We start from the raw sequence: 25,146 nt of genomic DNA on the forward strand, positions 1-25,146 counted from the left end.
TCCTGCATTCTTCTTGACTTACTTTGAGGACCAGCACTAAAATAGCTGAGGAAAGCAAATGTCAACTATGCCCTGAAATTTATACGTGTGAGAGAATTGGAATAAGTAGAAATGTAATATATTGTTTACTGTAGCAAGTGCCCTCTGTTCTCTAAAGGTCAAAAGCATTGTAACCTTGGAGTTACAGTTTCTGATTGTTCCCAGGGTTAAATACATTATCAAAATTAATGGTTCAAACCCCTCAACCTTCAGATATATGAGTATTCATGCCTCCATCTGCTGAACTGTTCAGCTAAAAATAGCATTCTTTGGCCTTCCCTCTACTAATATTGTGCCCCTGAGGCAGGCTATGCAATGCTTCAGCAGCACACTGGATCTGCACCCAGCAGTATAAAAAAAAGGTCATTTACTTTGTCTGCAACTAGAAGAGAGTATGGAGGAGTGGGATAAGATGGGAGGGCAGAAAACAAATAGGCAAATATGTGTTTAGTTAAAATTTTCTCTTTTTTTTTTTAAAACTGTATTATAAAAACTTCAGGTTCCAGGAACACAGCTGCAACTACAGTTAAAGATTCGCCAAGGTTCATTAGTGTTATAAGCGATAAATTCTGAAGGACAAATTACACAAATAGTTTGGGGAAAGAGTTATGAGGGAGAGCTTTTTTGTTTTGCTTTTTTTTTCCTAGAGCTCACTTTGTTTAGGAATAGCTCCAGCTAGCATCATTGTAATGCTTCCATTTCTATCAACAGTTTATCAGTCGTGGTTGAGAGAGTTGCGACACTTCCTGATTTATCTCCTAGACAGCTTTGTAGAAATATGTAAGAATGAAGGCAGGGGAGATTTTTAAACCCTAAACAGCATATAGTAGCATCCCTTGTTTGAAAGTAAGGACATACAGGTGCCACCTCTGCCACAACTGTGACTTCCCAGTAACCAGGTTCCTGCTACCAGCAGCAGAAGAGCTGGAAAAAGCATTTCATGATCAAGTCCACTCACTGAGCAAGATCGCTGGCCACACATCTCTAGGATCTGTTAATATCAGTGCAAGCATTTGACAGCCTGGGAAAAAGTTTGGGGAAATGGGAAAGGGGGAAAGCTCTAGAGAAGGTCATGTGAAGAGGAGCAAAAGGAAAATTGTTGACAAGTTTTACAGCTCATACTGGTTAATTAAGGTTTTACACCTCATACTGGTTAATTAAAGCAAGAAGCTTTTCTTACGCACAAGTATCAGAACTGTTTCACATGGCACAGGTGTGTTTGGTAATAAATCTGCAAACTATTCACTCACAATTGTCTGAGGCTGGAGGGGTGAACAGAAGGAGCTTGTTTTTCCTGATCAGACTATACCTAGAGAAGTGCTCCCTCATCATCTAGATCCCCTCTCATGCCAAAAGTACTAACAAGGCTTGGTCCTGTCATGCTTATTATTTAAATTTTTGGCTGATTTGTTGAGGAAACTGCTGAGATGGGGCTGAGATGTCAATGGGAAGTATGGAGCACAGAGTTTTAAGCCTTTTTACTAACAACATTTTCAATGACACCTTCATGAGATCAGTACACAGATCAAAAGAAATTATCTGGTATCAACCCAAAACAGAGCAAGCCACCAATTCAGGAACCTTGACTGGCATAAAAGTGTGGTAGTCACTATTTCCCCTCAGGATACTAAAAGCTACAAGTGAATATTAATGGTATTTACCATGAGCTGAACAATGGGATCAAAAATCTAAAGAGAAGATGAATCAAACTGATTTGTTGCTGAAGGAGAACTTTTTTTACTTTTTTTTTTTTTTTTAATGCACTATCCATGAAATTCAAACTAGTTACTTGAGAAACTGCTGTATATGATTTCAGTAAAGTTTTTTGTACTCATAGAGATACATAATCCACTGGTGAACATAAATGTAGAATTCAGAGAAAGTACATTTTAATAACAACACCTTGAATAAGTCAGGCAAATCATTAATTAGCAATTGCCCACTGGAGAATCATCCTCTGTGAAATAATTGCTATTGTTACATGATGTACCTGGTAAAAAATGGCTCTCTGTTCTATTAGATTCAGAGCTTGCATAGAAGTTGCCCTAACACACAGGAAGATGAGAGCAAAAATTTGCTGCCACACTCATACCTGGAGCATGATCATCCAAATAAAAGAAAACATAAGTAGAAAAAAAGGGGGAGATTACAAGATTGAAGCTGGCAGAATTTCCTTAGCTGGATACAGATTTTAGAAAATAATTTTGGAATTAATAATACTGCCCTGGTCAAGTTGAAATGTTAGAGCTGCTGCAAAACTCTTTTACTTGACATAGCTTTGCCTCCCCAGGTTCTCCAAACATGGATATTACACACACACTCACATGTAGAAACAAAACCAAACCTGCAAATAAATTAGCTATTTCTCCCACTGCCTGAAAGGGGCAGAGATTAGTTTTGTGATCAGTATTTTTAAGCACTTGGGAAATACTCAGATACCATGGTCACAGCATTCACGTAAATAAATAAGTGGGTGGGGTGCATGGAAGAAAGGAAGCAGAACAGAGAAAGAAGGGGGAAGGGAAGCAAAGATGGAAAAATGAGCTGAAATGCTACACCTCTAACAGTCTTCATGACGCATCAGGTATAACAACAATTTCTCTCCAACAAACACACCCAAATAAGTGCTCATTTAGGGAACACAGAGAATTGACACAAAGAGAAAATTAATAGTAGGAGTAAATAAAATTTAGTTCAGGCACTTTAACAATCTGATGAGCAGGTATCAGCCAAAGGTTAAGTGTTCTGTTATTTAAGCTCTTATAACCATGAAACATTAAAGGTTTTGAAATCCCATAGAGATGAAATTCAAACAAAATAGAAAGGGGGGGAAACACACAAACAAAAAAATTCTTTTACAGCAAATATGCCTAAATGGAAATTCAGACCCCCAAACCTGAATGTTTCTGAATTTACTAGCACACATTTTCGCTGGTTGTTTTCTCTCTAATTGTTCTCGTCATATTTAACAACTCAGTCTATCATTTCTGCAAATTAATGAAAATGCATTATTGCTGTAGGTTCAGATCAAGTCTGATGTGCAAATATGTGGGTCAAGTTACAAATGGATCATGTAAAAGAAAAGAAGCAAGAATGTCTGTGGTTTAGATCCCATTTCTTTGACAGTTGAAGAGTTTTCATCCTTTCCTGCCTTGCAGTCTTGTGTAGGCTCACTATTTGTTTTAGTGCATTTCAAAGGCAGCAAAAATAGTCTCTCTATTCACAAAGCTGATTTCTGCAGTATTTTCCCAACTAAAGCTAATGAGAATTTTTCTTCAGTAAGTAGTCAAATGGCTTTCTAAAGACACCTGCTATTTTTCCTTTTGAGAAACTTCCCTTTGGTTTCAATCCTGTCCAAGGTACAGTCTTAACATCACATTATTATGACCCAAAACCATTTTTCAGAGATCTTTGCCTGCAGAGTCAGGGTGTTCTCTTTTCAAATGTTGATTTGAGGTTAGGTCAGACCTAAGCTCAAGGAGTCTTTCTTGTCAGCTCTGGACCACCAATGAGCAGGGGTCCATGAACAAGTTCTGGTCTCATTTTCACTTATTCTCAGTTAATTTGGCAAGAATAACAACATAGGGCAAAGAGGAAAGGATTTTTAATCTGCTTTGACCCCTCTAGAAAAAAACCACAGAAAGGTAAGTAAAGTAGATATTTAGATATTAGTATGGCAATACTTTGTTACTCTAGGCACAATTTATTCCTACTTTCCTTCTGAACCCGAGTCTAACCTAACTCAAATAGGGGTTTCAAAGGTTTACTTGTAAATAGTTACATGCATCTTTAATGGCCTTTCCTCTCATGTTCACTGTCACTTTCTTTCCACACATTTTAACTCTGAAAGCTTTTGACTGTTTCTTCATTATTTATGACATTGTTGTGTCTTTTCTTCTGAAATTAAAAACTTCTTGCCACAAGAAGCTAGCTAATAATACGGCACATAAATCTTTCTTTCACAACATTTCATTCTATATGTGCCAAAAATAAATAAATGGCCAAACTAAGTCTCTAACCACGTTTGGCATCTGACCAGCTTAATGCACAGAAAGGTTGAGATTACCTTAATACAGAAGCTAAAAGAGTTTGCAATTTATTGTATTGTCAGCACCACACAGTCAAAAAAAAAAAGGGAAAAAAGAAAAACCCAATAATGCACTTTTGTTTGGATACACTGACTGCTCCAATTATAGATAGTGCATTGCAGCTACAGAGGAGCAACCACATGAAAATAAAGTTAAAAAAAATCTTTGAACTTATCTCCCATCAACTCTTCATATAAATAAAAAAAATACTATTAACTGCCAGTATAAAACAAACAGAACAATGTCTTTCACTCACAGTATCAAGGTTGGCTGCACGTTGCTGTACTGTAAGTACATAAGGTGTTAATCCTCCTGGGCTGCGCTCAAAAATTATTTAACATTCAGGCTATTATTTAGCATACAGCTGGTTAGCAGTTTTCCCCTAAAATGTTGGCTTCCATCCCACATTTTTTTGTTCTGGCACATACCTGGAGCTGTAAAGGGCTGAGTCCAGAAGCAGCAGCAGCTGCCATTGTTGATGGAATGAACTGCACAGGGTAGTTATCACCTGTCGGGAGAACAATGCGTGCAGGTTCAGACAATGAGCAGAGAATAGCAGCAGACAAGTGCAAACAAGGCCCCAGGATTGCCTGTGCTCCACAGCACTCCTCTAAGCCCAAACATCTGCAAAAACAAAAGGCTTCGCTGGGCACGGACTTGCCACGCTCCCTTGGAACTTTTTTTGTTAGCAGATAGCTGGTAGGCAAACTGGCAAAACATAAATATGATACTCGTGATTTTCATTTCCAAAGCTAATGTTCAAATCAAGCGTGGATGCCTGGGCACAAAATGGGTCTTACAACCACAGACACACAGATGAGATACCCCAGGAAACCTCAGTGGCTCCCACAGCAAAAAATTTTTTTTTTTAATTTTCACCACATATTTCTAAAAAAAAATTAAAAAATCTGTTATAACCTAAGAAATATCAGTCCTGTTTAATGCAGGGTGATTTCTTTTCAGTGTCAAGTGGACATGTACCCATTTGGCTCAACACAGGTTGAGGCTTCTTGTTTTCCTTTGGGATTCTCTGTCTTGGGACAACTCTCTTAAGGTAATCATAGAGAAGAACAAAATTAAATCACCTTTTAATATAGCTTGAAATACAATTTTAATTTTCTCTTAGATCTGGGGGCCTACTGAAGTCAATAGATTAGACAGGTGCTCAGTTACCTGAGAATTCAGGAACTAAAATTTCCAAATTAAGTACTGTAACATGGTGTCATATAGCATATCTATGGGTGCTCCCATAGGTGTGCAGCACACAGTGCCATCTGGACTCTTAGTCCATGTAGGGAACAAAAGAAGACTGAAATAGTTTAGCAGTGTAATCTGTAATACAAAAATGAATACAGTGATGGATAAGAAGTTGTGATTTAATGGCATATCACTTTGGCTCCAGTTACTTATTTAAAATCAGTGTTATATACTATCTGCAAGCTACATTTCAACAGGCTGTGCGGTTTTTAGATATTTTTACAATAATCAGTCTATTTTACACAAAATCTTCCATGCTGAAAGCAGAATGTAGCAATAAGGGAAAATACAGAAATCCAGTATAATATAGTCAGGACATTCCAAGAACTAGATTTTTGTCACCTCTCAAATAAATAACAATAGCTAAAATCTTTGCAGTCACCAGACTCCTCAGAACTCTTTCTTTTTACCACATCAAGTTTGATTATATCCAGTTCAGTTAAAATGTTTGGTTGTTTCACTTTTTTTAATAAATTGTACATGTCTAATCCACAAGGTCTCTTTGCATCATATCCATAATACCTCATCAGGCCATTGAGCACAGTATGTGCTTGTACACAGTCCAGTAACAATTGGATTCTGATTGCATATGGAGCTCTGCTACAATGCATTCACTCACACTATATTGTACTGGTGTCCTATGGAGTAATGTTCAAAATATCTCCTCTTATTTTCCCCATTCCATGAGGTTGATTTTAGTGTGCAATGATGTTAGGATTTTTCTTCTTTAAAAAACAAAACCAACAAAAAAGACTTCTAGATTATATTCTTAAAGTACTTAAGCTGTCTCTTTATGGTTAAATAATTCCACTTGTCTCTTTGATATTTATATCAAATTATCTGAATAAATAAGATCCTAATCTAAGTTAAATAATGTTTCTTTCAGAAATATCTTACAAGGGGTTTTTTTTAAAAAAATCACAAAGATGTTGAATTAATGATGCTTTAAATGGGGGGGGAAAATAACCATCCGACTTATCAGCATGGACTGCCTTGCAGAACATTTCGGAGGCATTCTTTCTTTAAATATCATGAATTATTCATCCCTGTTCCACACAGCAATCTCTTCTTTCTCCCTCCCCCTTCGCACACACTTTTTAAGTTCAATACCAGTTGCTTTATTTGTACTAAAACATTTTCCATGTCAAACATATTTTAAAAAAAACCAAACTCTAAAAGAATTCCCTGCGGCACTCCTTTTTCACAGCTGTCATGCTCCTATGGTTTGAAATAGCCAGATATTTTATACCCACATGCGCACACGCACACACACAGTTTTTGCCTTCACAGTTAATTTAATAGTATCTTCACCACACCCTGTAGTGTTCTCTTGCTCACCTGCTGGCTACAGTGCTGTCTCTTGTTGCAGGAAGAAGAATATTCATAGGGTTATGCCATTTATCTGTTATTAAAACCCAATATTGTTCACTTTCACCCTCATTTTAATGTGTTAAATTATGGCTAAGTCCTGGTATGTCAGCAGCATCTTTGTGCTGAGAAGAAAAACTAATACTCCTTCAGTTCTGGAGTACTTTGTTGACACTGAGGAGTAAAAGCAGAGCAAAGGTACTTCTTTCTCCCTTGAGCAAACTGAGCATGCAAGGAGTGCTCTGGATTTAATTTTTAATTACAGAGGTACATATTTCCCCCTCTCTTTTTCTCAATGCAAGAATGGATCAAGAAGCTCCTCCATAGCTGTCTTGGCGAGAAATCAGTCAATGTATCGCAGCAATTTTTTTCAAATTTGTTTCTCAATTTGGAATGCTTGCGTGAGGAACCATTCTTTTAAATTTGTACAAAAGGCAGGAGCACATGTTCAAACAGGTCTGCCTTAAGCGCTGGTGTGTGCTGGCCTTTGATAACCAGGAGGTCGAAGAATGCTGGAAGAAGAAAATCTGTCATGTTTTGCAAACTGATCTTTTCAATCTCCTTGCTGTGCTGATTGTCTATTTACATTTGGCTGCTGTTGTTTATATATAAATTGGTGTTTACAAGCCATGGAAAATTATGCCAGACTTCTGTTTCGTTTGTCAGGTTGAGCAACATTTCCAAATGAATAAAAGCAGTGAGCAATTGTGCTGTGTTATTCTACACAGAAATAATGTAAATGTTTCTTTTTGTCTTGGATAAAGAGATGAAGCTTAGCAGACTTTATTTATAGGATGTATAGACTTACCTTCCAAATCAAGGCTTTGTGTGCTGTGAGGAAAGAAGGATGTCTGGCTTTTGTGGGACCCAGAGTAGGGGGAAGGTGCTGCCTTATTACCAGTCTTTCCTAAAACACAATTGTAAGACATAAACTGGCTCTCCTCATCTGAGTTACAAAGCTTTTGACTTGATGATGTTCCCACCATTTTGGGATTGTAACTTAAAGTCTGTCTCTTCACACTCGTGGAATGAGAGGAAATGGAGTTGGAAGAGCTGCAAGAGGTCAGCAATTCCAGGGCCCCATCCCTCCAGACATAATGGACAGACTGAGCAAAGAGTAGCTCAGGTGCTGTTGGGATACTCAGGGAGAGAGAGGGACACTCCCACAGTATTCCCACATAGGGCATGAATTTTGCTTGTCCAGAGCCATCAGTGTTGAGGAAGATGTAAACAGAGGTAACTGACTAAGGGAATACCATGGAGCATCTCCCCTGTCCCATGGCACTCCTTCAGTTGTGTGTTTGTCTGCCTTGTCTGCCTTATTGCCATTCTCATGTTGCAGCAAAACCAGCTTCCCCCACAATTTTCTGTCTGCAGGTAATGTTTGCAAAATTATGAAATTTGCACATTTCGCTGCACAGCCCTACCTGACAATATCCAGCTGCCCGCCATCGTTTCCAGCTTTTGCATCAATATTTAGGACTGAGGCACACATGATTGCTACAACAAATCCCAAGGTTACAAAGTCTTTGTTCCAACCAAGTAAAACCCAACAGGGGACACATGACAGCCTTTAACTCAGTCCTGGGGAATTTCCATTAGAAAAAGGACTTATGAAGCCATGAAAAGATACACGGGCAACCAGCACACAGTGGATTTGGTGTGTGCCTCCTGATTTCACCTGCCAGGAGGAAGAGCAGCCTATTTCCCTACCTAAAACATAATACTTAGATATGGAAAATCTAAACCACCTGAGAACTTTAGGAAAGACTTCTGAAAGACCTATTCCAAATGGAAAATGCAATGTCAGATATCAGAGAAATCCAACACATCTAAGATTATGTGAGTTATGTGGATTAGCTACAGTAATCAAGGAGTTTAATTAGTTTGATGACAAATATTTCACACTATTGGAATGTTCTGAAGTCCAGCCTGATGACAATAAGCCTGACAGTTTTGTTTGTCATGCTTTCCCTAATAGTATTACTTTCTCTGATTTGCCCCAGTGCAATGAGAAACAGAAACCAGGCCAAAATGTTGACTCTGTTTCTGCCATCAGCCTAGGAAAACAGCTTCCATTTTCATATGGCATCACAGCATAACAAAATATCTTGTAAATTATTTTTGTGCATAAAGTCAAATGCTCTATGTGGGTAGATAGCGGCTGTTTCTTAGCTAGTCTAATCATGGGGTTTATATCATTCTTGTATGAAATATTAAAAAAAAGCTTTGAAAATACACTGCAGCATATCACTCAACAAACCTGTCTAAATTGAGTTTTACTCCACTCGATGTCTTTATTTTCAATAATCTTTTTGAAAGATACTTTCCAGATCTGGCAAAGAAATGGTACAATACAAAATATTTGCAGGACATTTTAAAGCAAAAGTGATCACAGATTTTGAAGTCTCATGGAGTGCCTGCCATTAGGCAACTGGCACGGACATCAGCCCTCCCACCCTCTGCTGAGAGCAAACCATAGCTCTGGGATCTGCTCAGCTTATGGTCTGGCTCCTACCTAGCATTGCTTTATATCTTTACTCCATCATCCTCCTCTTCCCTGTTCCCTCTCAGCCGCAAAACTTGATTGAAGTAATATTTCAGTCACTGAAAGATGGAGGAGGGAACTGCCCTTCCTTTATCCTCCTCTTCCTCATCCTCCTCACTGCCTTGTCCCCTTGACCCAGGGTGCTAATGGGGACACAATAATCATGCTCAAGGATACTCCAGCCCACTAAACTTTTCTGGATGCATGTGTTTAGCTAAATGAAGGGAAAATTGCAGTGGGAGAGGAGGTATAATGGTACCCATGCTGCCCACCAGTTCCAAACAGTAAGTGCAGTGGTCACAGTCAGAAAGCCAGCCCAGTTGCTTTGCTCTCCTCGGAATGCAAAATAATTCTATTAACTGTGTAGCATCTCTGGGCAAGTATTAGCTTCCTAACAGCTGCCACTCTGAGCTTCCCCCTGGAATCAGTGGCAACCCCCACAACCAGGTACTCTACAAGGCTCGTCAAACGCCTGCAGGTCAATAGTCACAACAGTCATTTGAGATGCACAGCGCCCTAAAGTTTTAATTAATCCGGTATACAGTATAAATACTGAAATATGTATAAAAAATTAATTAGGTGGTCTATGCAGCTCTGATTTCTCAATTAGTACTTACCATGCCGGAAAATTATATTACATGACTTTGAGATACATAAGGAAGCATGGGACTTTGGGGATTTTTTTTCTAATGCAATTATTACTTGTCATCAGCACTTGCTAACTTTGGCCTGTTTCACCTCCTAGAGCTCCAAAATATTGTGGGGGCAGGGTTACAGCATCTCAGTGTTATAGATTCTGCCAGGCAGAAGGAAAGTTTCTCCTGTCAGGCTTTATCATAGCTGGGTATCAGGAAATCCTTAAGTTTTCTGCGCCTAATTATTTGCTGATCTCAGAAGTTCATGAGCAGCAAGGCATGCACTGGAAGGGTCTCAAAACCTAATAAACTCTCCTCTCTTCTACAGGACCTTCAGTTGAGTGTACAAACTACTCCATTTTGCTAAAGAATACCATTTTATTTCTCCAAGGCCTAGCATTTGTGTGCAAATCTGCAGCAGCACTCACTAACTGCTACCTTGGCATTGAACTAAACAGCCATGAAATTGGTTCCAAATTTAGCCCAGGAAGATATTTCTGTGTGAACATGGACACATAATCATACCCCTGCTTGCACACCAAGGCAGGACTTCTCATCCTGGCTGTCCTGTCACACTAACACTGCTGCAGTGCTCCCACTTTGGAGCCAGCTTATATCTAGCCTGTTTTGCAGGCAAAGCAGATTAAGTGACTGTGCACACAATATTCAACATTCCCTAAATGACACAGTCAGTTTCAAACATACTTAGTCCCCACTGCTGCTGTTACTGAAATGCCTCTCACTGTATTTTCTGAATGTCAAGTAAAACTGGCAGGGTCAAAACTCAGTCTTGCCAATGTCAAAATGCAGTAAAATAGAATAGAAGCTAAACATGCAACCTAAAAGAAATTGGCAAGCATCTGAAGGGTTAATCCATCTCCTCTCTTCCCTCAGAGGCACCAGCAAGTCTAACCCGACAGTTCTGCAAGGGAAAGTTTCATTTCTCACAAAAGTAGAAGAGTACAGGTAGTAGCAGTCAAGTTCATAAATATTCCTCCGAAATGACTTTGAAGAACCCTCTCTATGAAAGAGTATAGCTTAATCTCCAGTTTCATTAATTCCTTAACTACTGCGCCGAGAGTGCCAAAAATAGGAATTAATCAATACCAAGTGTAGTTACAGCATTTTTTTTATCATAATGTGTCTCTGACAGAAGCTACTGACCTGCCCAGATACCTTTGCCACACATGCAGTAGACTTAAATATAAATATATTAAAGATATAAATATACAAATAAAGGTATAAATTCTATCTTCTTTAAAGACAATGGTTATAATCAGATCATTGTGACTTCTGGCTTTTAACTAGCATCATCTGGAATTAAACCTCTAACACCAGCAAACAGCTTCACTGCTTTCCCAGATATCTAGGCCTAGGCTTCCTCCTGCATTTCATTCTTCTAACTTTTGTTATACATCTCTCTTTGTGCATTCTGGGAAGTAAGTAAATGCCCTAAACCTCCTGTTAGGAGGCCAATGAGATCAAGTTAGATAGGTACTATGAGGAACACTGTTGAATAAGTCCAGAAAACCAGTCATGTTCAGGAAAACATGCTGGTAACTCTTCTTCTTAAGTCATATTTGTACCCAGAAATCTCTGAGCCAAAATTAACACAACATGATTGAACATAATGCCTTTCAGGGGGCAGCACAACCATCAGCTTAGTCACTAACAGTCACTACTCAGAAAGCTTCTCATATTCAAACAGAAAAAGCAAGGAAAGCATGTTCTTTCTCTTGTCTGTGAGAAGTAAGATTTAATCAGGGTATTTTAGGTAATTTCTACAACTGGCAACCCTTTGTCTTTGGTCCCTAACTGTTGTTAGATAGTGATGGGTGTGCAACCTGTCAAATTGGACAAGAACTTTGGGATTTCAAAACCTGAAATTAAGATAGCTAGACAAAAAAATCTGTGTTTAAAGAGGAATGTCTCTGGACTAAAGAGACAGAAGGGAGCAGGACAAACGGAAATACTCGCTGAAATCCTGCTTGGCCCCACTTCATCCAATACTAAGTAAACTTGCTAGAAGAGATGCTAGGTTCAACCTGGCTTTTAATTAGCATGCTGTTTATATCATCTATTATGAGGCTATACATTGGATTTGACACTGTTCCTGTCAGGGAACAGCAAAAGCACCACGAATATCAGTGGCAACAGGATCAATGCTTTACTTTGTACGCTTCATATTTAATGAATAAAAAAATCCCAGTTATTTATGTTTTGTAGTTATTAGTTATCAGGTTAATATGCTAAAGGCAGCTTGACAGAGAATACTATTAATGAGCAAAATAAGGTTGCAGCTTCTGGACTGAGGTCACTTACAAAGAATGTACAAATGAAAATAAGGTTGACTTTTATTTACTTAAATATCTTCCTACATTGAATTCCTTTGGCAAAGTGTCTTTAAACATTTAAAGCCCTGTTTACAAGGAGGCTCTGAAAGTAGCTTCAAACCATTATATCCCTAATTGAATTCCCCAGGAGTCCTGTAAACTCAGAGGAAAAAAAGAAAGAAATCATAACATTTGCTAAATCATCTCAAAACATATTTCACTGCAAGGTTATGTGACCTGCTATGAGTCTGAATGATGACTCGAACTGAACTACTGAAACCTTTTATTAACAGGACTGAAATCAAACAAAAGAGCAAGAATTTTCCCACAAAACACAAATATTCTGAAGATAACAGAATTAATTAAAGACATGTAGCATTTGTATAGGGCAGACCAGATGCAAATTGCTAGGCAAGTGGGGCACCGTATTTAAAGCAAATGACTTTGTGGAAATTAAGTTTAAAAAAATCATGATGTTCAATAACCAACAGTCTATCCATTTTCTTAAACCCAGGAGTACTTTTTCAAATGGAGTTGCAATAATTTCCAGCCCACTCTGCCTGTTGTGTATCATCTGTATGAGACAGATCACACGAGAAGCCACCGTTCGTGTTTTAAAATGTGCAACAGGCTCGCATCCCCGTGAGCTTACCTGGCTTGTATGTTATTCCTGGGGGAAAGAGGAATCCCTGCTGGGCTGCAGCAGCCGCTGCCAGTGTCCGCTGGTCGTGTGGAAAAATTGGGATCATGAGCGGAGGCATGTGACCCTGAACCTGCTAAACAGAAGAGAGCCTCTGATCAGAAATAGCACAAATTTGTCTTGACAGGTATTTCTCCAGCACTGATAGTGTTCTTGCGTTCACACAGTCCCCCAGAACCTTCCCCTTAATGCAATCCCTGCCAACTTCACATTATCACATCAAAGCCCTCACCAACATTGTTTTCCCTCAGTGTCAAAGGTGCAACAGTCTCGGTGAACTGCACGTTTCCCTACTTCTTCCTGGTTCTCTATTAAATTGCTACAGTTTCTTTTAATTAGTATTCCCTGTCCTGGCACAAGGTAAAAAGGTACAAAACATACCAAAGTTTTTATTAAAAGCAGTGTGGTATCTATTTCTATTAATTTTTCACAGGCTTTCTCATCTTTGGTCGCAGAGTGATGAGCATTTAAAAGCAGTCTAACACTGCAGTATCTACTTTGATGTTCAGATTTTAGTAACCTTAGGAAAATTTTAATTCTGAGATCTTACAACATGGTTCACATAAATACCAACAGCTCAGGTATGTTATTTCAAAATCTCACCAGAGTACTAAAGAGTCTTCTAGTCAACACCACAACTCTTAAGATTTAAGGTTCCAACACCTTGGCTCCTAAACAAACTAACATACTCTGCCACACACACCTCACTATAAGAAATAAATTGCTTGTCTGTCAAAGTAGTTTTATAGCTTTATGTGGTATCATGTAGCTTGGTAATTATGGAGCTACATTCAGAGACCATTTCAGAACAAAACCTACTATATCAAATTTAATTTGACCATAATAAATGTATCGAAAAACCACAAACATGCACAAAGAAAAAAATTCTTCTCCTTATACTAGCATTTGTATTCAACATATAGAGAATTATGTGATAAGGTGATGCCTGTTAAATCCATAAGGTAATTTCCTAGTTCCTTAATTTACAGTACCTGTGTTTCAGAGACAGTGGCTAGGATCTCAAAGAATTTTTATGCATCATTTCTTAACCCCAGACATACCCAAGGGTTTGACTATATATTTTCTGATTCGCAGTTAAGCAAACATATAATGCTTTATATATCAAAGCTAGTAAATGCAGGAAAAAAATGAGGGTTTAGGCAGAAAAAAACCCTCCCTCATTGTACCATAAATTGGTGGAATTAAATACTATTAAAAACTTAAAGTACACTTCAAGCAATTTTTTCCATTTAATTCCTAAAAAACTTTTTTTGGTCAAATCCCATATGTTGACCTATGACATTGTTTAAATAGTGCCAAATTTTCTTGTCATATCCCCATTGCTTTCACAACCATTGATGCAGTGCAGAAATGCTACTGTGTGTCTCTATGAGGGTTAATTTACCAACAACTCTTCTCTTGGGAAAGCCCTAAGATGGAGGTTAATAAAGGTCAAGCAAAAAATAAACACTTTACAGTATTTTTTGAATCCATTCCTCAGGAAAATCAACTTATAATAAAAAGGTCTTTGTGCAATTACTGCTATGGCACTGGGGCGTGAAAGAAACTAGCTTTACGCAGCTATTTCTCTCATTTTAGCTGAGGTAAGCCTGGCTGTGTGTTTTAGGTTATGCATTAAACTTGGTCAGATTGGAGTTGATCCCCATGTGCCCAGAACAGACATTCAGCTCTGATAAAATGGTGCTGGCTTTGCTGCCTGGTGTTTCTATACATTGGCTTTACAGGAGCACAGCAAAGGAAAACCACACGTTTTGTCTGATAGAAGCAACCGTACAGGAAGAAATTCAATGCAATACAACTTGCAAAAAATTTGCAGTAGTTCCTAAATTACATCTAATCAAATGGAGCCAAAATCATAAAAAATATACCCCACATAAAGCATTTACATGGAGCTGCAAAGGTACAAGACTCCAACATAGTCTCAAAAGACGCAGCAGAGATCAGAGTGCTGTGGTTTGAGTGAAGGTGCAAACATACCCACAGCAGCATTTCACTCCATTGTGTCACAAAGATAATTTGAAACATATCATAACCAAATCCTACAATGCATTCCTGTAGATTTTGATCCACTCAGCTCTGTAGATTTTGTTTAAACTCTCAAATAAAAGCACTTCTGCAAGTGTGGGAAATTACCATTTCAAGTTCTGGCTATCTGCTATTCTTCCTACTCTGAATTCAGGAGCAGGTCTTCAGTCTATATAAATCAGCATAACTTTGACTATAGGTTACATTCAGCCTGTAAGTTTGTATTTAAAATTAAGAGACTTAAACAGATTGAAAAAAGCTCATACTGAAAGGCCACCATTCCCTCCCACAGGTCTTCCCTCTAGAACATATGAAATACTATTCCTACATAAGTGTTGGTTTCACACAGAATTATTATATACACAGGTGTCCATTTTCAGCACAGGTCAACTGAAAAGCACAAATAAGCACTGAAAAGGAAGACAATGTGAAAGTATCATTGATCACAGAACTATTAAATACATAAAATGAATGCAAAAAAAAATCCAGTTAACTCCTTAATTTTTTGACAATTTCTATTCTTGAGAGTTTTATTATTATGAAGATGATGGGTTTGACTTTACTGAGGGGGGGGAGAAACTGGGAGGAGGGGTTGATCGGCGTACTTCATAAAATCGGCTACATGCCCAGAAAATTTAATTGCTGAGATGTTCCTCAGGTCTTTCTGAAAACCAAGACGGGAGCAGATGCCCAAGAAACACTCTGACTCCGTCTCTTCCCATTCGTAAAAATAGCACATTGTTGGATCGGCACTTTCCCCTTTTGTCTCCTCTGTGCTAAGTCGTTGATGATGCCATTTTTTGCCATCTGCCCCAGAGCTTCATTAAAGATACATGAATGGACTAACTGGGCTGCTATCTTGTGAGGAACAGGTGCTATTGTTTGTCCCCAAAGACTTGCACTAAAGATCTCACTCAGAATACTTGAGAAAGAGCATCTGCAGCAGTCAGTCAGAGAGTAACTTGGCAGAGCCCATGCTATGGGCTAATATGCAAACAGAGACACTCAGGGGGACTCATTTTCTCTTTCATGAAGTTTTTTTTTGAGGGTGTTTTTTGGGTGGTTTTCTGGGTTTGGTTGTTTTTTGTTATTTGGAGGTTTTTTTAAAGGGTAGTAAATGTTTGATTTTGAACAATTCTGCCAGTCTGTATTTTTAGCTGAATGTACAAACCCTGGAGGAGACTGGAATATATTCTCTCCAACATTCAGTTCTGCTGCCTCAAGTACATTCGACTCTTGCATAAAGCTACCTCATGAAATTAATCTTTGTTTCTATACAACAAGCTCAGGTTTAACTGTGTTAAACACAAAAATCTGCCAGGATTAGGGAACATTTTAAAGATAGTGTACCATTCCTTTAATATCCCATCACAACTCTGACGGCCCTTGGGAACTGATTACAGCACTTCCTTGCCTGAGATCTAAGTCAGGAAGCAACTTTAGAGCAAATCAGCCCTGATTAGTTCAAGAAGCAACTTCCAATTTGATTCTCCCTGAAATAATAAAAGCTGGTGGCCTGTTTGATAAACTGGGCAAATCTACACTGCTTTGTCCCACAGTTCCGTGAGTGATAATCTCAGAAGTTGGCTGAACAATCCTCCTTGTTAAAAAGTCATTGATAGTTAGTGTTCTGCATGGAAAATGTAAGCCAGAGTGATATGTTATACAAAAATAATGCTTTGAATTAAAATGATCTGCCTCTTTTGGATAAGGAGCACAGCACATTTAGTAAGATTGAAGAGGAGGAAGAGTTTTATCTTTAAAACTCAAAGCTGCCTCTACAACAACCAACATTGCAAGCAGAGAAGTAAAGGCATTCAGAGAAAAGGGTGGCAGCACTGCAAGCAAAGAAGCAGCTCACACATTTCTGCTTAGCTGTGAGGATCACAGGTTTCAAGAGCAGAAGTAATCCCACCCTATAATGGCAGATGAATTCCTTTTCCTTTAGAAGATCAAACTTTGCAAGCTGCCTCTCTCTGTACAATCTACTTCAGTAAAGAGCAAAAGTGCCATCTTTTTGCTAGAGAGCAAACACAATCTTTATATTTTTTTATCCCTTCTTTAAAGCTTTTTTTTGTCTATTTTATTATACCCAGCACTAGTATAAAGCAGTTTGAATGGCTAAATGTGCTCTAATTGCCTACAATAATCCAGCCTTATTATTTAAAATCATTGCCACCCTCTTCTTCAACCAATTAGATCGCTGGACCCTGTTCTCAAACTGTAAAAATCCTGAGATTTGCTTTCAATCTAACAGACTATTCCAGCACAAGTTAGCTGAGAAACCAATCTTTGAATTTACTGAATTGACATTTTTTCTATAGTAATGAACAGAACCTTTGTTCATGTGATGTTGCAGCCACTGTGAGAACTTGTTCACAGGGAGGTTTAGACTCCTTATCGTTTAAATTTTAATTTCTACTTAAAGCTTCTTAAATTCTTGAGTAATTGGTACACCCAGACTACAACCTTAACCTAAGCTCTCACAGAGCTTTGAATTTCCATAGTCAAAAAGTGTCGGAAATTTTCTAGTATCTCATTTAGAAACTACAGTGTAATAGATTTCCAGGTAATGGCAGTATATCAAGTAAGGATGTGCATTTTCAGACTGCTCAAAATGTTTGTATGATAGAACATAGTGGCCATAACTGATAGCTCAACAGGTTATATTTTAGGTTGATTCACTTTAAAATAAGTCTTAATGGCATTGAAAGAAGTGTTTGTGCTCCCAGAACTATTAGTGCAAGATTTTAAATATCCTGTATATGATATGAATTTACCTCAGCTGCATTTTAAATAGTCTCTATGCAATACATGGCACTGCTACTTTTATATCACTGTCAGATTTTTATTTATTTCAATAACCACTGTTGGGCTTTGTTGTTTTTTGGAAGAGAATAAATATTAGAAGTTTTGGTAATTTAAGTTTCATTTTGGGGGGTGCTGCAGGAACACAAACATGTTGCATAATGAAGTAGGTACTTCTTTTATGAAAACTTAATAAGTGAAAGTCAGAGGGACTGTATAAATGTTAAAAGCAGCTACATGCTAAGATTTCTGCAGGTTTGAGTTTAAATCTGCTCCCCAACTCTGCCAATACTGTAATGAACTCATGCCATTGCTGACCCTTTTCACGGTCCCAGAAATGATCTGTTTAGAAAAAGTGCAGAGGAATCATACAATAAAAAACATATTTTTTGGAAATGTCTTTGGCTGCAGTTGAACGGTGTGACTGTTAATTTGTGCTGCTCTGGTGAAGCAAAGGGACCACAAGGCTGGGTCAGCTGTCCAGTTCAGTCATGAGGGACCTGGCTACTTGGTGTGCAAGTGTGGCTGGTCCTTTTGCTCTCAGAAGTGTAACTGATAAACTCCCCAGGCTCATTTGGCTAAATGGCCATCCATGCCCAACATCCCCTGATGCAAAGGTAATAAGCGAGGGTGAACCCAAACACTCAAGTGAGACATCCCCTCTAGGGAACAATCCCAGGGAAGCACCTGTGATTTGGCAGGAGGAGGAAAAAGAAGCTCCAGAAGACCCAAAGTGACCCCTCAGTCACTCTGTCATAGCTGGGACACTGAAAATCATGTCAGTCCCACATTGAGAATTATTCAGAGGCTTCTTTCTGCTCCTGCTAGCAATACAGAACCACTGGAGATCTATCTGTATAGGGGGGTGTATATTATGTTCTAATTTATCTGCCATCTAATTATCTACAGTCTAATTGAAAAATGTTTCCTCTCAGTGAAAGTACATGAGCCACAAAGAAAATGTCTGCCAATAGGATCCCAGGGGAAGTGTTGGCAAATAAACTGTAAAAAAGATACCATAGACTTGCAAAGTGAGAACATTTCAGACTGGAAATACTACGGAAAAAATATGTGGCCCACTATTGAATTTGTAAAGGGATTGTAACTGCTATTTTCCTTCTTTTCCCCTATGATTTTTTTCCATTTGTCCCATGCATCAGCATGATTTGGAGATTTAAGTCTACTGCAGTGGCCACAACATTAATGTGAAAATTGCAACCATGATCATACAGCAAAACAGAGCATTCTTATTTTTTAATATGTTTTTTTCTCACCACTTTGAAACTTTAAATTAAATAAACTTAAATTCCATCTACTTGGGAAATCAAGGAGGAAGCTACAGAAAAATCCTGACAACATCACTGAAAACGGAACAGTTTCAAACACTAGATAGCATTTCATTTCTATTAGCTTCTCGTTATGTTGCCCTGCTTTTATCTAGCTCCTTAACTATCTGGAAATATAGAATTCAACTTAGGATGATCTCATGGAGTTAGGAGTATGATAAATGGTAATTAAATCTATTTAAATTGTCTGTATTTTAAGAAACTCTCACTAGGAGGGATGGAGAACATCTCTGCTATAGAGAAATAAATAAAACATGTTATGCAAAAGTGAATTTATGGTTCATTTGGAATTAGAGATCTACCACCTTTTCAATCCATACAAATGCATAATCTTGTCAATTAAATATTATTGTTAAGGTCTAGTAGTATGTTAAAATCACTTTAAAGTGCAACTAAGGAAAATTCATGTGTGTTTATTACTCCTTAAGGGTCTATTAGTGGGTATTTTATTCAGATTTGTGTTGTAAAATCTGCATAAACTCAGCATATTGTTATCCCCATGTGTGCATTTGTTTGGTTAAAGCATAACAGCAAATCTCTATTACTGCAACTTCTGGAAAAGTCAAGAGAACTAAAACAGTCCTAATTTTAATCAGATACAAACAGTTATCTCTACAGAAGTGAAGAGTTGACTATTATGCAAATTGTCACAGTTAGTGGTCACCAAGCCATCACAGAAGACTGAGCAAGTCAATTATTTCAGATATTTCCAAAGACTAGTGAAGATGTATGTTTCTCATTTGCACCTTGTCTTATTCATGCCAAAATAAGAAAAATATTGCAGCCTAATGATACTTGTTGATATTTTTATACAGGAAAGCTCCATTACTTCAGTTCAAATCTAAATATAAATTATGTTAGAAATCCCTTATTATGTTAGAAATCCCTTATTAGCTATGTTTTAATGGTGATATCAAAAATATGCAAGATTTTTGGAGTACACTGACATTTCCTGTTGGTGGAAATGTTTAGAGCAGAAGATGCTTTAAAATTTGTGTATGGTATTGCTACTTTTGAGCAGAGTTTCTCCCCACACATCTTTTCAAAACAGAATTCTTCTTTTTGAATCATCACTAGTTATTAACATGAAAGTAATTCCCTCAATGTATGGTATAAAAAAGTCATGTCAGACCTCAAAACTGATGGTTACTAAAGGAATTACTGTTGTTCACTTTAAAGAGAATGTCCTGCAGAAGTAGGAAAACAAAAAAAAATATAAAATCTTTCAATGACTCTGATAAAAAATCCTTTTGCACTGTAGGGGTAAAAAAAAAGTGCAACAAAATAGAATATATTTAAACAAATACAGAATATATTGGAAAATCGGGGGGGGGGGCACTGATAAAAATGGGAATTCTGACATTTTCTTCACTGTTGGAAGAATTTCATCCTGAGCAACATATTCTTTTTAAAGCTCTCTATATTTTCACAGATATTCCATATTATAATGTCACTACATACGGACTATGACATACTTTACAAGTATTAATTAATTCAAGCTCAAAGACCCATTCAGGAGAGGGTGTTACAGCCACACTTTACATAGGAGGACCCTCAAAGACGCCTGGGTTTCCTTTCCAGTGGCAGAAGGGGTGATGTGTGGTGGATAGGAACCCATTCCCTTGTAATCTGCTGCTTGCAAACCTTTCCATCTCACCCCACAGCTGTACCAAGAGCCACCCGAAGGGCAGAGCTAGGGCTGAGGAGGAACATGGAAAAGCAGGGGGAAATTTTGACCTGGTCCATGACAACACTGCAGAGTTTAGCCCTCCAACACTTCCATAATAGCAGGATACAGGGTGGAGGTGAGGCACAGGTGCAAAAACAGGACACTTTTCCCATTCCACCCAGTCCTCTGGTTAATTCCTACTGGTATTTATAATATAGAAGAATAAATTCAAAGAGAAGGAGAGGCAAGTGTTGCTATTTTTCCTCAAGCCTAAATGCATAATATTCAAGAGACTAGGTCAAAGGAGTTACTCACATCCAGTGAGAATATTCCTGCTCCTGTATATTTTTGAAAGCTATTTAATGCAGAATAGTAACCTAGATAACTTCCAGAAATCATATGATGTTTATGGAGTGTTTAGATGGAAACACAAAGGGTTATCAAAGGCAATTATGTGGAGAACTAGCTTAATGCAGCAAACTCCTGTGTCTAGAGATCAAAGTCAAATCAGAATACTGATTCCAGGCAAAAATTAATTTGTTCCATCTCTTCCTAGGATTCCTCAGATTTTGGCATGATCTGGCCATCTTTACTCAGAAAAGGATCCAAGGAGCAGGCGTGTTTACACAGTATGACTGAGGTGATTGCCACCGCTGGTACATGGTAATTATTGCAAATTTGGGAGCAAGCACCGGAGTTTGTAAACTTCCAGTGACATCCATACAGCCTGCGAGCTTCCTACACAAACTGTCTCACTCCAGTGCATTTTATGGAGTAAAATGCTTCTACAGCATTTACAATTAATCTACAAAAACATTGCGAAAGAACAGAAAGGTAAAACAAAGCAGGAAATCTTTACAATTTCTGGCTATTTCTCATCCAACTTCAGGTATTAAAACCCCAGCAGCATCCATGCCTCGGATATAAAATCACACTGCCGCGCTGCCTTTTCTGCAGAAGAGGATCCTGGCGCTCCAGCAGGAACGCCAACCTTGCCATTTTCTGCCTTTCCCCGATTTGTCACAACCCCCAAGGGGCGCTTTGGGCCGGCGGGCACCGAGCAGCTCCGGCGGCAGCGGGGCCGGAGCCCGGGCAGGCCGCAGCCGGGCCGGTGCCGGTGCCGGAGCCGCCGCAGCCAGGCCGGGCCGGTGTCGGTACCGGAGCCGCCGCAGCCAGGCCGGGCCGGGGCCGGAGCCGGAGCCTCCGCAGCCAGGCCGGGCCGGGCCGGGACCGGTGCCGGAGCCGCCACAGCGCTCGGCACAGCCGCGGCTCCTCCGCCCGCCGGGACGGGGCCGAGAGCGCGGGCTGCGAGCCCCATAACAATGGCCCTTTGTCCAGCTGTGGCCGCTTCCCCCTCCGCAGCCAGGCCTTATCTGCTCAGGAAATGCCTGCTTTAACTGACAGGTAGGAGATTAAATCTACAGCTGCCGAAACACAATCTCCGCTCTGTTAGATAGGCTTTCATTGAAACGCGCTACAAACACATAATTTGTTTATGTTGTACCAGCAATCTTTGACAAAGCAGACTGTCTAGCTGAGACAAATGTGGTTAAACCCATTTATTGTATTATTTCTGCTACACAGAACAAGCTCTTAAAACGTAGAAACTACACAAGGCACAAAGCTCTAGCTGTCTCAAGAAATCAAGAATAGATGACTTCTTGTTACACTAGCCCCCTTTACACAGCATAGCATGTGCCCTCCTGGAAAACATCCACTGTGATTTCTTTCTCTTTTTTTTTTTTTTTCACTCTCCCCTCCGCACCAACCCCCTCCCCCCTCCTTTTTTCTTTTTTTTTTTTTTTTCCTTTTAAAGGGGATGGTTCAATGATGTTTATGTTACCAGGTTTTAAAGTTTCTTTTGTTTTCTCTAGCATCAATAGCTATGAAACAACTAAGTCAGTCAAAGGATGCCTTTAGTTTTAAGAAACAAGGGGATATTTTTGACAGAGTACTTCTCAAAGAAAGAATCATTTTCCAGACACACTGTCTGGTCTTCCTGACTTAATGCATGCTCAAACCGAAGTTTTGCCTGACTAATGAATGCCGGACTGACACCCCCCACCCCTTCTCTCTCTGTTTTTTAATCATCAATCACCTATTTCTCAAAACATTACTTCATTTTTGTTACACCTTCTGCCTTATTTTAAAATAATATTGCTGGCTGTTTATTTCAAATGAAAGGCACGGGGAACTGATGAATTAAGTGTTTATAAATCTGAGTTTTCAGATTGAAAACAACCTTTTCCATAATGCAAAGGCTTTATAAGTAAAACCTGTCCTTTAGCCTGAGTTTCTTCTGGCCATATATTACTCCCAGTAAACTCTGCTACAAGAACTAAATGAGTGCTATATACTGAATATGAGAAGGGCAATGTTTGAGGAGGAGAGCCTCAGAAATTTAATCCAGTGGAGCAAGACTCCCAGGAACACTGTGGCCCATAGCATTCTTGTCTTTCTGTATTTAAAACTCCATTCTCTGCTGATCTGCATGTGCCACCTCCAGTTAATGTTACTGGGAGTTGTGTGCACACACAGATGTGCTCAGCACTGGCATGTTCAAACATCCCTTCACTCTGGTGAAATTTAATAAATGAGCTTTCCCAGTGTTATTAATACAGATGCTCAATAAGGAAGGAAGATCTTGTAAACCACCGAATTGTTGCTCTAATGGTTAATCACAATTAAAAGGAGAAGAAATAGGAAGAGTAGTCAACATCTTAGTGTTTGATCATTCACATTACTTCTATAACCCTCCTGCCTCTCCTGGGGCATTCTCTTCCATATACCCTTTTGCAGCATGTTGGTTTCCATATTATTTTATTTAACCTTAATCACAGCATTCATCTCTGGCTTTGAGAGGAAGCTGTAACAGAGCTACCCTACGAGCTGCCACTCAGAGCATTCAGTTTGGCATAAAATTAAAAAAGTATGCAATAAACTGGCTGAATCCATAGGGAATCCCTCAAACAGCATGGATAATGAGGGGAATCCATAACAGACATAAACAAACCCAGAAAGATGTCTGGGGCCAACATCATTATGTAAGATATATGCCCAAGATGTATGGGCATACGTTTGAATGTTCAAACTAAGCCTGTATTAGATTGATTGAATCTCAGCATGGGGTTCAGTTAATAAACAAACCTTGCCTTCAGAAAATATTTGGAGCTGAAATCATGTATTATAGCCAGGCACCTACTACATGTGGCACTAAGATGCCCTCCTACCTTAAAGCTTTGTTAAAACAGGATGGTAAAGGAAATTAGAAATCCATACTACCAGAGGAACAGATACAATTTTCAGGTTAAGTGGCATCACTCTAAGGCAGTTGTTATCCACAGACTGTATTTCAGTCTATGCACCAGGGGCATATGAATAGAATTCACATTAAAAATTAGAGACCGTTTTGAATCTTTGGGCTTTGATTCACACTTCCCATGTTTTTTAAACATGTTACTCATATTCTCATAAAGGATACAACAATAATGCTAGCAAATCTTTCTGGTAATTATTAATTTCACTGTAGAATAGCTTTTTTGCTATGCTTGGCTTGTTAAAAAAATGCATTTTGCTCACCTCAGGGTACACCATTAGCTTGCATATTTGCTCTTTTCCTTTTTTTGCAGGTTTTGTTTAAATATTCTTCTTAAACCTGTATATTAATCACTGCTCAGAGGGTGAAAGAATTTGCAGGAGCAGCTGAAGTGCTACTTTTTTCACAAAGTAGGAACTAGTTAGTGCTGACACTTTTGATTCATTGGAAGATGAATGAAAGAGATAAAGAAAAAAAATTAAGAGTAAGGATGAGGTCTAACTTGGTGGTAGAGAGTCCAACAGATCAGTCTAACTTAATAAAATCTTGCAAAGTTGTGAGCTGCAATGGCATGTCCTAGTGACGGCCACATCAGAAAGTTACCCCTGTCATAATTTTGGTCATTGGGTCCGGTGATCAGGAAGAAGGAGAAAGATTTATACAAAAATGCCCTTCTAAATAGGCTTCCAAAATCTGAGCAGAAGACAAAAAGCTTCTTTCAATAGCTCAGTTCCAGTTCTTACATCTGTGTTTACCTGTAAGCTACAATGCTCCGTTTTGAAGCACAGTGTTTTGGTGTTCCTACACAGGAAACAACTGCAAAATATTTCAGAGTGTGTACCTGTAGCACCCTAGTTCTCCAGCACCAGGCCCACATGTCAACAATGTTTAAGTACACCGAAGATGACTTTAGGGAAATTTGTTTTCTCCTAAAAAGTGGACTGTTGAAGTTTGTGCGTAGTACTTTGCCATGATAAAGTCACACATCTTAAC

The 25,146-nt window shown here is 38.7% G+C and overlaps 1 protein-coding gene across 7 annotated transcripts in view; it reads right to left on the bottom strand.

Moving 5' to 3' along the window:
• The window catches only part of SOX6 (SRY-box transcription factor 6), a 370,323-nt gene that overhangs the window by 85,076 nt on the left and 260,101 nt on the right, over window positions 1-25,146 (bottom strand). For 5 of the 7 annotated variants that reach the window (XM_054275398.1, XM_054275402.1, XM_054275400.1 and 2 more), the window contains exons 8-9: window positions 12,921-13,044; window positions 4,556-4,635 (exon numbers count right to left, since the gene is read on the bottom strand). In XM_054275398.1, the coding sequence (XP_054131373.1) occupies window positions 4,556-4,635; window positions 12,921-13,044 (204 nt within the window). The remainder of the gene's footprint in view (window positions 1-4,555; window positions 4,636-12,920; window positions 13,045-25,146) is intronic. The other 2 variants (XM_054275401.1, XM_054275399.1) reach the window with 1 other exon arrangement.

This window comes from Melozone crissalis, unplaced genomic scaffold, assembly GCF_028551555.1.
Source record: "Melozone crissalis strain CALT ecotype California unplaced genomic scaffold, PUWL_Pcris_2 ptg000018l_1, whole genome shotgun sequence".
Lineage (NCBI taxonomy): Eukaryota > Metazoa > Chordata > Aves > Passeriformes > Passerellidae > Melozone > Melozone crissalis.